At 32.7% G+C, this 14,590-nt stretch overlaps 2 protein-coding genes across 2 annotated transcripts; both read right to left on the reverse strand.

Moving 5' to 3' along the window:
- Positions 1-4,128: 4,128 nt before the first annotated feature.
- LOC105949549 (2-oxoglutarate (2OG) and Fe(II)-dependent oxygenase superfamily protein) lies at positions 4,129-7,188 on the reverse strand. Its single transcript, XM_088820577.1, has 7 exons — positions 6,702-7,188; positions 6,507-6,564; positions 6,286-6,390; positions 5,994-6,051; positions 5,362-5,537; positions 5,072-5,141; positions 4,129-4,587 (listed from the first exon to the last, which is right to left on the reverse strand). Exons 1-7 carry the CDS (start codon positions 6,896-6,898, stop codon positions 4,283-4,285), a joined length of 969 nt encoding a protein of 322 aa, XP_088676703.1. The 5' UTR covers positions 6,899-7,188; the 3' UTR covers positions 4,129-4,282.
- A 711-nt stretch (positions 7,189-7,899) lies between these two features.
- LOC105949537 (Protein kinase superfamily protein) lies at positions 7,900-12,074 on the reverse strand. The gene is made up of 9 exons (XM_088820574.1): positions 11,705-12,074; positions 11,335-11,444; positions 10,750-11,139; positions 9,856-10,107; positions 9,604-9,758; positions 9,410-9,489; positions 9,173-9,308; positions 8,930-9,079; positions 7,900-8,442 (listed from the first exon to the last, which is right to left on the reverse strand). The coding sequence occupies exons 1-9, from the start codon at positions 11,737-11,739 to the stop codon at positions 8,236-8,238; spliced, it is 1,515 nt and encodes a 504-aa protein (XP_088676700.1). The 5' UTR covers positions 11,740-12,074; the 3' UTR covers positions 7,900-8,235.
- Positions 12,075-14,590: the final 2,516 nt, after the last annotated feature.

The raw sequence follows: 14,590 nt of genomic DNA on the forward strand, positions 1-14,590 counted from the left end.
CTTTCCCTTTTTAACTCCTTGTCTGGATTTCCGCTCTATTTATTTTACAGCCCCCACTACTTAACTAATCTTTGCAAATCAGTTTTGGAACTCTCAAAATCTCCATATACAACCCCCCTAGCTCCATCTTTTTTGCCACCCCACTTATTTTTATTTGGATAAATTACGAGCCACATCCTGAGGTAATATCAAATTACGGAAAACCCTATCATGTTTGGGTAATTACAACCACATCCCTCAACTATGAATCTTCTTGCTTGCGGTGTCGAATTTGGTGGAATCTTCTAGATTATGTGGAATATTCCCCAGTTTGTACCCGTTTTGCCACATTCGAGCTCCACATTTTGAAACAATAAGATCATATAAGATGTGTGTGTCTTTTTGCTTATATATATATATCAGATTGTATCCATCAGAAACTGCATTTTTTGCTCAAAACGTGTATAAAATATAAGATTCTCACTAGTAGAAAAATTGCTTATTACTAAGAATTTGTTTGCTACGGTGAAAAACCGTAATAAAACATACTTTTTACTACGAAACAATTTTGAAATCGTAGTAAATACTAGGATTTACAGTAGCAAAAAAGTATTTGATACGGCTATTTACCGTATCAAAACTTTTGTCACGCCCGTATATGCTACGGGGTAAATTCGTAGCAAATGCGTAGCAAAAGCCTTTTTACTACGAATTTGATACATTTTGCTACAGTTAATGATCGTAGTAAAAAGTCATTTTTCTACTAGTGTCTGTTGATTTTGACACCACAAAAGCGAACATATAAGAAGATCAATATTTAAAGGGGGATGATTGTAATTATTGAAATAAGAGGGATGTTTTTCAAAATTTGATTTGACCTCATAAAGAAGCCGTAATTTACTCTATTATTATTCCACTTTTTACTTTTACATATTCTGTACATAATGTCACTTCCAATTATATATCTTTTGTCTCCCTTTTATTCTTTTCTTTTTTTCATATTTTAACGTTACATAATATGTACGTGTCACCTCATGTATTGTCCTAAAACACACATACATATTTATAGAAAGCCCCCACAAAGAACCACTTATCTAATTGTTTTTTTTTGGGGTAAATTTTCATTCTTGTGCAATAGTGTGATAATATAATAAAACTAATTCTTGATATATATATATGATCACTTTTAATATCGTACACAATAAATCTAACATATAGTCAACCATACATTGAACATGTACAAGTTGATTAGGGTGCTAATTAATCTCCTTAATTATATATTCTCTTCTCTCTTTTCAAGACCACATTTTTTAATTAATTGTTTTTAAATGCTTTAATTGAATTTTATTCTTTCTTTTTATTCCACCATTAAGGCATTGACTATAAAAGTGTGAGCTCAATTATTGAAGTATATTAACAAAAAAAGGCATATTTATATGCATGTACTAGATGCCTATTCTTGTGCATTGCAGCATCTCTTTGTCTCCCTTTTTAAATTAAATTGACAATTTAAAAGTGAGGAAGGAATATAAATAAAGAATAAAGAAAACACAATCCCTTAATTTAGTTTATCTTGTTTTATGCATCCAATGAGTTGTAAGATCAATGGCCTTGATCACTAATTATTAAAAATCTTGAAATCCGAAACTTAAACGTGCGCTATATATCTCGTGCATATATTACAACTGTTGATTTATATGTATGTAGAAATCAGATTTTATTTAGTTATAACAGTTTACTTGTTATGACACTGAGACCTAAATAATCTTAATAATAATAAAATAGAATTGACCTTGGGAACAAAGAGAAGGCCGAAGCGAAAGAAAACTCGTCTCAGAAAGAGCCCAACTGCATTACCAAACATGCAAAAAAGGAGTGTTGGAAAGGGTTTTCGCGGCGCGTCAGCACTACAATAATATAATTAGTTCATATTCATATCATTTATCTAATAAACTATATAATATACCATAACTTTGCAAGTTCTTGACACGTTAACCTAGCCAAGACCACAAAATCAGATGCAAGGGTGGTTGTTTGTCCTTGCTTATGTCTGTGGTCGGTGAATAATCCATTTTTTTCAGACAGTCCAATAATAATAATAATAATAATAATAATAATAATAATAATAATAATAATAATAATAATAATAATAATAATAATAATTGAAAAAAAATTAAAATATATATGATCTGGCAGACAGTAATAGAAAAAATATTGAAGAAAAGAAGAAGAACATGAATAATGGTTTTAATGATGCCATGTGATTGTAATGCTGGCTAATCCTTTGTTTAAGCACTACTTAAGTACTGAATAATCGCATTGATTAATGATTATAATAATGATAGTAAATTAGTAATAATATAGTATGTGGGAAATTTACGGTTTGCATCCCTCAAGTTTGCTCTGATTTCACATTTGGTACCACATGTTCTCAAAAAAATACATTTGATCCCTCGTGTTTTAATAATTTAACAGTTTTTTGTCATTTCCGTCAATTGACCGATAGTCCGTCAATTAATACAATATTGGGCAAACGCTTGATTCCGTTAGTTTTAATGAAATTTTGACGGAATGGGATAAAACTGTCGGATTTTCGAAATATGGAGGACCAAATGTGTTTTTGATGAATATGAAGGACCAAATGTGAAATCAGTACAAACTTGAGGGATGAAAACTATATTTCTCCCTATAGTAAGTAGGGGTGGTTTTTTTTTACCAAATTGCCCTACCAACCCATTGCCCTACCGAACCCTACCGATTCTCTACCGAAAGATTTCTACCGAATTATTACCGTACCCTACCGTACCCTACCGAAATGTTTTGGTAGGGCAACGGCACTCAATATTATTAAAATGGTATATTGCCCTACCGTACCGAAATATTATTAATAAATAAAATTTTATTTTAATAATTCATTTATCATATTTAAAAAGTTAATATAGTATCCTAATTAACTACTATTAGTTAAAATTAATTATACTCTTTAGATATGTCAAAACTATTTTAAGTTGCTTTCATTAATAATGATATAATTGATGTTAAAAAAATTTATGTTATAATTTTATTTAAGAAATATTTTATATTGGGTAAATTAAGAACATATATTTAGAATACTTATATTTTAAAAAACTAGTTTTGTACATTTTAAACATGTATACCTTGAATTGCTTTGAAAAAATGATATTCAATTTAGACTTAAATAGTAGATAACATAAATTGGTAATTATCATTACCATACCCTACCGTACCGAACTTTTGGTATACCGAATTTCGGTATACCGAACTTTTAGGCAGGGCAATGGTAATGGATTTTATAATACCGAAAGTTCGGTAGTGGTAGTGATTCGACGAGTTTGGTACGGTTGCCCTACCAAACCCACCCCTAATAGTAAGTCGTTGGGTTTTAAATTTACTTGTAGAGTTACTAATTGAAAAGTTACAGTTTTTACCCTTAAGTTTATAATAATTTCACATTTGGCCCTCATGTTTCAATAATTTGAGATTTTTGGTCATTTCCGTCAATTTAAGGTTAGTCCGTCAGTTATTGTAGTGATGGGCCCACGTTTGATTCCATTAGTTTTAATGAGAAAATGACAGAAAGGGCTAAAAGTGTTGAATTTTTGAAACATGGGGATCAAATGTTTTTTTTGTGAACATAAGATACCAAATGTGAAATCGATGCAAACTTGAGGGATAAAAACTATATTTTTTTCAGTAACTAATTCTTCAAAGAAACAGTTTATTAAAATTAAAACCATATGTGATACAAATTCCTATCAATCTACAATTTTCTGTCAAATGAACTAATGAGTCCAATTTCATTTTGATGTAACGTATTAACAGAGGACCACCTCTATCCCATATGTACATTATTTACAATATGACCCCAATGGAAGAATCTCTTTCTTATACTCCAATAGCATTTAAACACACACACACACACACACACACACACACACAGTTCTATCAAATCATAGTGACCAATTATTGACAAGAAGAAAATATGTCCCTACACCTCCTTTCTAAATCACCACCATAACTAGCTCTGTCTTATTGGTATCTGCGTGTTTGAACACGTGTTTTTTGTGTGTGTGTGTGTGTGTGTGTGAGAGAGAGAGAGAGAGAGAGAGAGAGAGAGAGAGAGAGAGGTTTTGTCAAAGAAAAAGGATACATTAGACACCAATAATTTACCAGGATTACAAAATTTTGTAAGTAAGAACAATAATACAACAACAAAATCACAATGTGGAAAAATAAAAAAATAAAAATTATCCAAGAGAAACTAATGATTCAACAAAAGTGTTTAACATACCTTGCAACTCTTTCTGCAGTAACCTGGAAGATCCGAAGAACCAATCATATACTCCGGATTCTTCGTGCATTCTCCGAGAGAAGCCCATCTTTCGCAATTGTGTTCTTCGATATCCGAGCAACTTTCACCACCGCCTCCTCCAATAACTTTATCGAAAGAATCAACGTGGATCCACTTTGTAGCGGACCATTTTTCACCTTCATCCACGGGGCAACCCGCGTGCAAGCTCAATGTATCCGGGACTGCGTCTGGATGAAGACTGTAGAATAGAAGTGCGTCTCCTTTTCGTGGCTTCACTGAGATATGTACGAAAAAAGAACAAAAGCTTAGGCTCTGTTTGGATTAATGAAAATGTGACCACAAAAATAGATTTTTCGTTTGGTTAGTAGGTAAAACGATATGGGGGAAAAGGTGAAAATATTTTGTGACGACACGTAAAACGCCAACAGGTTTTCATGCTCCGCCCTAAAAAACACCTAATTATCGGAGTAGTTCACCTCCATGGCTGAACCTCAACAAACACGTCTGCTCGGGTAAAGAAAATGATCTTCCACAAAACGAATTTCATCACCATTCCCCCTAAAGAACCAACATACTAGAGATTTTCAAAATATTTATTTTCATTTGATTATGGATTTAAATTTTCTTTATTTCAAAATCCATGAACCAAACATAGCCTTAGTATTTTACACGGAGATTTGTTATTTTGCAATTATTTAGCATTATCGACCCCCGAAAAAAAAATTAAAATTATTACGATTTTGAGTTATCGTGTCTCACCTGCAGGACCTTGTTTTCCACACTCCGACAAATCTTTCTCTGCTGAAACAGACTTACGACGAGACGACTCCTGCATGAAAGAGCTTAATTCAAAAGTATTCATCATGCTGACAGGCCTTTCAACATTAAAAAAAAAAAAATCGAAAATCGACAATCAAAGAATATGCATGACATAACTGAGTTTAAAATGTTTTACTCGTGACTATTCGGAAATACAACAGGAACAAGCTTTATGGTACGGGTTTTTTTATACCACAAGATATATACCGTTACATAACTGAGTAACTAACCTCTGCCTTAGGGAACACAGTTTCACCTCCTTTTTCGACATCTGTAAGATACATTAGGACAGTGGCTATCCGATGTCCACCACGAACTACATTAACCTTATCCGTGAAATAATCGTAATGAGGGTCATATTTCTGTCCAGGTTCATACCGCAATACTTGTATGTCTTCTCCGTTTTCTATATAGACAAACATAAATCAAATCTTGCAAAAAAAGGTAATAAATAGACATTTATCGATGCCAACGTATCACACATAAATGCCAAAATATCCCCATAAATATTTGAAGTCTCATAATATGGTGAACTGGTGATAATTAAAAAAACAACGGGTTTCAGAAATGAAACGGACATTGTTAGTTCCAGAATATGACTACAGTTGCGAGATTTAGCGAATATTGTTTCTTCTTTCATATTTTTCCGCTAGTGGCAAATCTGTAATAACAAGGTATCTAAGAGGTTAAATGACTAAACACCATGTATAAGAAATTAAGAATCACATCAAATAGATCCACACTTCATAGTACTACAAATATCAACGAACTTGGATATTATCATCAACTGCCGATGACTCGTCTCATATCAATATACGGAAAAAAAGAAAGTTCAAAATTCGCAATTACTGAAAAATGTGACCTTTCGGCAAAAACGTCCACGTGGCAATCTTGTCTTCTATGCCAGCAACAATAGGATCCTATCAGCAACAGATGGGAAGAAAGCAATTTGCTTAGTTCCAGCCAATTCACTCCCCTATCGCAAATCAATACCGAAGTAAAATACGTAACTAATAAACCATCGTAAATTATTAGATTCCGTTCCGTAACACAATCGCCACACTTGAATATATCAAACATTTCAAATCGGAGAATCGTAGTTTAGAGAAAATCAGCCAACATTTATATAAATAGCGGAGAAAATTAAATCGAACCTTCGCTTTCGAAATAAACATCCCCGAGCTAGTTCGAACCTCACTCAGCGTGCTCTTTCCAGACTCATTGTCCGCCACAGCTGACCTCTTCAGCTCTGATTTCGCCTATATTTTAATCATCATAATACTCAATAATTTACTTTTTTTTTTTTAATTTTATTTTCTGAAAATGAATTTTAAAACATAAAAACAAGAATCCCTAAAAATCAATCTAAACTCACCAGAGAAATTAAATGATTGCATTCTTCATCCGTAAGAAAACCTTCGTACACAAATGCTCTAAATTGCAAGACAAAAGTGTTACGCGATCATTTAAACAGTCGATTAACAGCAAAAATAACATTAATTCATGAATAATACGAACATTTTCATCATAAATTCAAAAAAAAAAAAAAAAAAAAACTCCGTAAAAATACCTGGGTTTCCACGAGATGGTTTTGACTTTGAATGGATTGATTATCGAATTGCTCGTGGATTTCTTCGCAATCGATGCGATCAACACCAGGAGAAACAGTGGAATTTGAGATAATTTAATCATCAGGATTAAATTTTTTTTTACTGTTTGAATCTGATACAGTTTCTGCAATTTGAGAGCTGGATTTTGGTAGATCATTCAGTGGGAGTTGACGAAAAATATTTATACGGTTAGGCCACTAATTAAACGGCGCCGTATTTACCGATTCATGAGCTTTGGTGATTTACAAATTACAGCCTAATAATTAAAAAAATTGCTTTTAACACCCTTATGAAACATTTATAGATCATTTAGCCCTTCAAATTATGTGTAAGTTTAAGGTTTCGTAGCACGTATTAAGAAATTTAATAAGTACACATACAATATGAAGCAAAAATAATTCTTCAAAACGAAAAATTAATTTGAAAATGAGAGGGCTTATTTTCGTCGTAATGTCGGTATTTTTTGTTAGTTTAATTGGTTCGTTGCCGAAAATAATTGTTAAAAAGTTTCTATACTAAGGCACTTCGCTTACTTTCACTTTAAAAATTTAGGAATTTTCTACAATTCTTTTACGATAAACATCCGAGTTTCGCATGATAAGTCATGAGAATGGACTAATTAAACATCGAATGAGGTATACTTATTTATGGGAAATTTACAGTTTTCATCCCTAAAGTTTGTAATAATTTCGCATTTGGTCCCCATGTTCACAAAAAACACATTTGGTCCTTCATGTTTCAATAATTTGACACTTTTGCTCACTTTCGTCAATTTACTATTAGTACGTTAGTTGCGGTAGTGATGAGCACATGTTTGATTCTGTTAGTTTTAACGACGGAAATGACTAAAAATATTGATTTTTTTAAACACAAGGGACCAAATGTGTTTTTTTGTGAACATAGAAGATCAAATGTGGAATCAGTGCAAACTTGGGGGATGAAACTGTATTTTTCCCAATTTTTTATTGTCCCGCAAGAGATGGCCTAACGGTTGAACCAACTGACTCAGGTTCGAATCTCATTTTCAACGGTCGCTAGGTAGAGCTTGTCACACACAGTCCGGGTCAGCATAGTGCAGTTTTTACATTTCTCGTATGATTTGCAAAATATCATACGAGACAAACTGAGAAATCACACTGCATATTATACGAGACAAACTGAGAAATCACACTGCATATATACTATTAAATTATGTAAGTATTGACAATGATTTTTTTCCTATACAAGAGTTGTTCATACAAACTCATTTGTACAGTTTTCACAACACAAACTGTTCCACTCCCCACTACATACAGCTCTTCATGTGAACTGCTTTACAGCCCAAAAAAAATAAAAATAATGAAAACCTATATACCTTAGAAAATATTCGACGAGAAATAATCTTGCAAGAAGTTGCGATTATTCGAGCAACTTGGAGAGTAAAATAAAACACTGTACATTCTCCAACGCTCGCCTTTTTTTTTTTGTTTGTTTGTTTTTTACATATATAGCGCTCTACAAGCTCGCGTCACCGTCTTCACTAAGGTCATCTTCTTCGAATCCAATCTCGTTTTTTTGGTTTCTCAAAGTCGAAGGTTTGTTCGAGTTGCTTTCTTCTTCTGCAATTACTTCCAAAGGGTACGTCCTTTTTAGCGCAGGCCTTTTTTGGAACTTCTTCTTGCTCTGCATTGCGCCTTCGTCTCCTTTTAACATCCTTGCAACCTTTTTCCGCAAAACGAAACAATCAGCTTAATTTTAGTCCTCTAACTTGCCATGTTTCAGTTTTACATGCAATAACTTTGCTAATATAATATTTTTTGTCCTATTTTGCAATTTTTTTTTTAATTTTAGAACGCGACAAATAAATCTGGCGGATTTTACTTATGTTGACGCTGAAAACGTTATAAATTCGACATCTAAATTAGCCTTGAAGAACTTTGATTATGTCAGAGGATGACTTTATAAGCCAAGTTAGAGGAGCATCTGTAATTTTCGTGCGTCCAAATAAATTTGTAAAATTCAAAGTTCGAGTAAAATAGGACTAGGAACACAAATTTTGCATAGTTGTTGCATGTCAAATTAAAATAGGACAACTTAAAGGACTAAATGCCTAAACATACAACATACAAGACCATAATTGCAATTTTCCAAGAATTTTGATCCCAAAAAAATTATTTGGCATTTAAAAAAAATAAAATAAAAGATGTACCTGGTTCATTTGAGGCCTGTCTGTTGAACATTGATGAATACATAAAGAAGCAACCATGACCATCCGATTCAGCTGATCCCAGTCGTAATCATCGTCGAGTGATGGATCGACTATCTCCGTGTTACTTTTATTATTTATCAGAGGTTTGGCCTGCAAAAATTTTTTTAGCAATAAAAAAAAAATAAAAAATGATTTGAACGCATACATGTAGAACTTAATGTATATGGAAGCTAAATAACTTACCCACATCACGACACTATTATGTGCGTCGTCTATAGCCGGGCGGCCACTAATAAGCTCTAGCAATAGCACTCCAAATGCGTATACATCGGTTTTTTCATCGACTATGCCGTGCATGAAAAACTCCGGAGGGAGATATCTGTATCCCGTGCAAACGAAAAATTAGGACTACATTTGATTAAAAGTCGAGGATTTTTTTTTTTTTAACAATTTCAATTCAATATAAATATATAGACGCACCCAAATGTGCCTTCAAATTGTGAAACGGTTAGATGAGTCCATTGATCTGGAAGCCATTTCGCGAGCCCGAAGTCTGAAATCTGCACAATCCATTGTTACCTTTTAAGCGAAAAGTGAAGCTAAACCCGGCATACGAATTAAATAAACTCCATGCGAAATTATAGTATCAAAATATTGCGTGTATCGATCTCTACCTGAGGTTCAAAATCTTCGGTGAGCAAAATATTGGCAGACTTAATATCTCGGTGGATAATTCTTCTTTGGCACCCCTCGTGAAGATAAGAAAGACCGGACGCAATTCCCATGGCAATATTGTATCTAAGGCTCCATGTAAGTTCCTCCTTTTTCTCTGCATTTCGTATAGACCCAAAAAAAAAAAACCTAAACACCGAGAAAACATAGGATTACTTTTGTAAGAAAACGAAAAACATATGAAAGAAACGAACCGTTTAGCACGGATGACAAGCTCCCATTAGGAGACAAAGGAAGAACAAGGTGCATCCCTCCTTCAACACCATAGCCAATAACACCCGCAATGTTTGGATGGTTCACGTGGACCAAAATACCGAGCTCGGATAAGTAATCGGCCGTCATTTCTTCCTGGGTTCCCCTAATTAACCTTTTCACCGCCACTAATTGCCCGTCTTCCAAATGTCCCTTGTACACTTCGGAATATCCTCCCTCTCCAATCAAGTTTTCTTGAATCAAACAATGTAGACAAAAGAATTAAAATCATGTCGTAATCTTAACGGGTTTATTGCATTCAACGTCCTTGTGTTTTCTACTAATTGCAACCCCCCCCCCCCCCCCCTAAAAAATGCCTTTTAAGGGGGGTTTTGCAAATGTTAATAACACGATGACTTTTTTTTAGCAATTCCATATACTGAAATGCTAAATTTCGTTTCAATTTTATCGGTACTGTAAATCCAAGATTATGCATAACTTTCTCATCCAACCACCAATTTGGATGATTCGAGTTGGGTTAGAAAGCCAATTTAAAGGGCTACAATCTTTTTCCAAAATTCAAATTTAAAATTGTCAAAAATCATGTTTGAAGTACGTAGACTTATTGTGGGTTAGGGCAATGTTCATTCATTCAGACATAACTCTCTCACTCGAAATCCAATCTAAACTGATTCAAATTAGATTGTAAAGTCAACTCAAAGGACTATAATTATGGTGCTTCGAGTTTTGTCAAATTCAGACTGAAAAGCGGTCAAAATCACATTTGACCAGTAAAATTGAAACGACATTTAACACTCTCTATATTACTAATGCATTCTTAATATATCAGAAGCTATTACAAATTTAAAAGAAAAAAAAAAGGAAAAATCATGTACCGTGGCTGAACTTGTTGGTTGCTTCTTCGAGGTCCGACAGAGTGAAGTTTTTCCAAGAAGTTTCGAAGCAATAATACAAGTCGGCTTCAATGTGTGGAGGGAGTGACGGCAGGCTCTGTGTACTCCTGCTGGTTCTTTTTCTCGAAAGTTTCTTTATCGAGAGAAGGTGAGGTATGGTGGGATGGAACGGCTGAAAATGCATGTTCGGCCCCTTTTTGAGTTTTCGAAGGAACCCTTTCCACTGAGAATCGTTCTTGCCGTTATCTTGCTGTGGGGCATCCGAAGTACTAGTTGTGGGGCTCGTTATTTTGAGCTTTTCGTCGTCTTGATTCTCTTCTCTTGGTGAGCCTCCTTCTATATTGGCCACCTCCACATCGAAAGACGTCAACTCTAGGACATGATTCGACAATGTTAGAGATAATATCTGTCTTTTCTATTATGAGAGAGAGAGAGAGAGAGAGAGAGAGAGAGAGAGAGAGAGAGAGAGAGAGAGAGAGAGAGAGAGAGAGAGAGAGAGAGAGAGAGAGAGAGAGAGAGAGAGAGAGAGAGAGAGAGAGAGAGAGAGAGATGTAAATATGTATCTACCTTCAGCCGAAAGAGAAATCGAGGAAGCGGAGAAAAGCAATTTCTTCCCAATAACGAAAAATTGTCCTTCAGGACTTTCTACAGTAAGGTCGTGTGCATTCTCAGTTTCCCTGTAATTCAACAAATTTTAGCATAATTTCTTCACCGTAAACAAATAATTCAGGCATTAATGGAACAATGTGCCAGAAATCAAACATTAAATAAATGTTCGCAACGCAAATTGATGCAAAAATCTCATAATAAAATTTCAAAAAAAAAATAATGTTATTTCCCCCAAAAAAAAAATCACCAACAGATAATCAACATTAATCATTTGCAAAACACAGCACATAAACACGACAACAATTAAAAAATGAAGAGATATATATACCGTGGGGGAGACAAAGATTGAGGAGCATTTTCCATGGTTCCTTAAAGGCAACAAGTAAGAAAAAAGGTGCCTCAGGAACCAAAAAAGAAAAAATTGATCGTCTGCAAATTAATATGAATTCGAAATGAGATGAGAGAGAAAAAAAGGTAGAGAGAGAGAGAGAGAGAGAGAATAAGAGAGAGAAAGAGGGAGAAATGGAGGAATTGGGAATAGTGGTTTGCATGAATTGTTGTGGTTCCACAATATATGCAAAATCCCCACCATGCTAAAAACTCGGCTTCTCTACTAATCCATCCAAATTAAAACATGTTTTAGTTTACTACAAACAAACAAACAAGTTATAATCAACACGATGGTAACACGGGTTATTACACCACCTCACATATTATTTTATTGGGAAAATTACATTTTTCACCCCTCAACTTTACACTGATTACATATTTGGTCCCCCATGTTTATAAAACAACTCATTTGGTCCCTCATGTTTGAATAATTTAACAGTTTTGGTTTTTTTTTTTGTCAATTTACCGTTACTACGTCAGTTAATGCAGTGACGGGCACACGCTTGATTCCGTTAGTACTAACGGAAAATTGACGAAATAGACTAAAAGTGTTGATTTTTTTAAACATGATGGACTAAATGTGTTTTTTATGAACATGTGGACAAAATATGAAATGCAAACTTGAGGGACCAATACTGTATTTTTCCCTTATTTTATTACATATATATTAGTTATGGGGAAATTGCCGTTTTCAGCCCTCACGTTTCCGAATTTCACATTTGGTCCATCGTGTTCACTAAAAACACATTTAGTCCCTCATGTTTCAACTATTTAACACTTTTGGTCATTTTCGTGATTTTACGTTAGTTCGTTAGTTAATCCATAGTACTAACGAAAAATTGACGAAATAGACTAAAAGTGTTGAATATTTTAAACATGAGGGACTAAATGTGTTTTTTGAGAACATAGGGGATCAAATGTAAAATCGGTCAAACTTGAGGGATAAAAAATATAATTTTCCTTATTAGTTATTCAAACAATGTTTACACGGATACATAGTGATGTAATAAACTGAAAAAAAAAAAAAAAAAAAAAAAAAAAAAAAAAAAAAAAATAATATTTAAAAACAATAATATTATCAAAAAAAAGATTAAGAAAAATATCTAGTTTATTGCAATTAGTACCCGTGTTATATTGAATTACTAAAAATTACATACACTTTATTAGCAAAAATCTGGGATAATTATACTTTTGGTCCCTCATGTTTGGCCCGATTTCACTTTTGGTCCCCCTTGTTCCAAAGTGAACAAAGTTCACCTCAAAGTTTCAATTTTAAACACCTTTGGTCCCCGCCATTACATGTCCGTTAGCAAGTAACGGAAAACACTATTTTGGGGCGAAAATTAAAATTTTAAATTGTTTTGGGGCTGGAAAATAGTTAGAAATTTATAATAGACTACTTATAATTAAATCTTTAATAATATTAAGTATAATGAAATTTATTTAGTTAATTTATTTTTTTATTATTAAAAAATAATCATAAGTAGTATAATTAAAACTAATACTAAGTATAATTCATATTAATATATTTAATTCATTTTTTTATTATTAAAAAAACTAATTATAAGTAAGTATAATTATAATAATATTTATTATTAAGTATAATAATAAATAATTTGTTTAGCTAATTTATTTTTTTATTATTAATTTTTTTATTATAAGTAGTATAATTAAAAATAATATTAAGTATAATTAAAAATAACTTGTTTAGTTAATTTACTTTTTTATTATTAAAAAGTTAATATACGTAGTATAATTATAATAATATTAAGTATAATTAAAAATAATTTGTTTGGTTAATTTATTTTTTTGGTATTAATTTTTTTTATCATAAGTAGTATAATTAAAATAATATTAAGTATGATTAAAAATAATTTTTTTAGTTAATTTTTTTTACTATTAAAAATTTAATTATAAGTAGTATAATTATAATAATATTAGGTATCATAACAAATAATTTGTTTCGTTAATTTCTTTTTTTTTATTATTAAAAATTATAAGTAGTCTATTGTAAATTTATAATTATTTTTCAGCCCCAAAAAATTTAAAATATCAATTTTCACCCCAAAATAGTGTTTTCCGTTACTTGCTAACGGACATGTAACGGCGGGGACCAAAAGTGTTTAAAATTGAAACTTGGAGGTGAACTTTGTTCACTTTGAAACAAGGGGGACCAAAAGTGAAATCGGGCCAAACATGAGGGACCAAAAGTGTAATTATCCCGCAAAAATCTCCATGTTTAATTTTTTTTAGCAATTAATACATATGTGTAGGGGCTTGTGTGCTAAAAAATGAATTATAGGGAGGTTTTGCTAATAAAATAATATGAAGTAGTTTTTTAATAATTCAATTGCACAGTGACTCCATGAAATTATACCATGGATGTGGGGTGAAGTGGTTTATTCTATGTTATTTTTTTGATCGGTTTATTATATGTTACACGGAAAAAATACAGTTTTCATCCTTCAAGTTTGCACTGATTTCACATTTGGTCCCTATGTTCATAAAAAATATATTTGGTCCCTCATATTCAAATAATTAAATACTTTTAATCATTTCCGTTAGTTTTTCATAATACTAATGGAATCAAGTGTGTAGTACCATCACTACCTTAACTATCCGACTAACGGTAACTTGAAGGAAAGGACAAAAGTGTTAATTATTGAAAGATGATTACATGAGGGACCAAATGTGTATTTTTATAAACATGAGGGACCAAATGTGAAATTAGTGCAAATTTGATGGATGAAAAAGGTAAAATTCCCTGTGTTACCCCTACCGGTACCATACATGTAAGTCACAAAAACGGAACCGTAGTTCAAAG

This window comes from Erythranthe guttata, chromosome 7 (genome assembly GCF_056151865.1).
Source record: "Erythranthe guttata isolate IM_541 chromosome 7, IM_541, whole genome shotgun sequence".
NCBI lineage: Eukaryota > Viridiplantae > Streptophyta > Magnoliopsida > Lamiales > Phrymaceae > Erythranthe > Erythranthe guttata.

Bases quoted from the DNA above. Each gene is read 5' to 3' on its own strand.
- LOC105949537 (XM_088820574.1), bottom strand. From the start codon at position 11,739: ATGGAAAATGCTCCTCAATCTTTGTCTCCCCCACG. The intron at 10,108-10,749 runs GTACATGATTTT...GTTTGATTCAAG, and splicing joins AACCAACAAGTTCAGCCACG to AAAACTTGATTGGAGAGGGA. The intron at 9,759-9,855 runs GTTCGTTTCTTT...TACGAAATGCAG, and splicing joins CTTGTCATCCGTGCTAAACG to AGAAAAAGGAGGAACTTACA.
- LOC105949549 (XM_088820577.1), bottom strand. From the start codon at position 6,898: ATGATCTACCAAAATCCAGCTCTCAAATTGCAGAAACTGTATCAGATT. The intron at 6,565-6,701 runs GTATTTTTACGG...CTTGCAATTTAG, and splicing joins ACCATCTCGTGGAAACCCAG to AGCATTTGTGTACGAAGGTT. The intron at 6,391-6,506 runs GTGAGTTTAGAT...ATTAAAATATAG, and splicing joins GCAATCATTTAATTTCTCTG to GCGAAATCAGAGCTGAAGAG.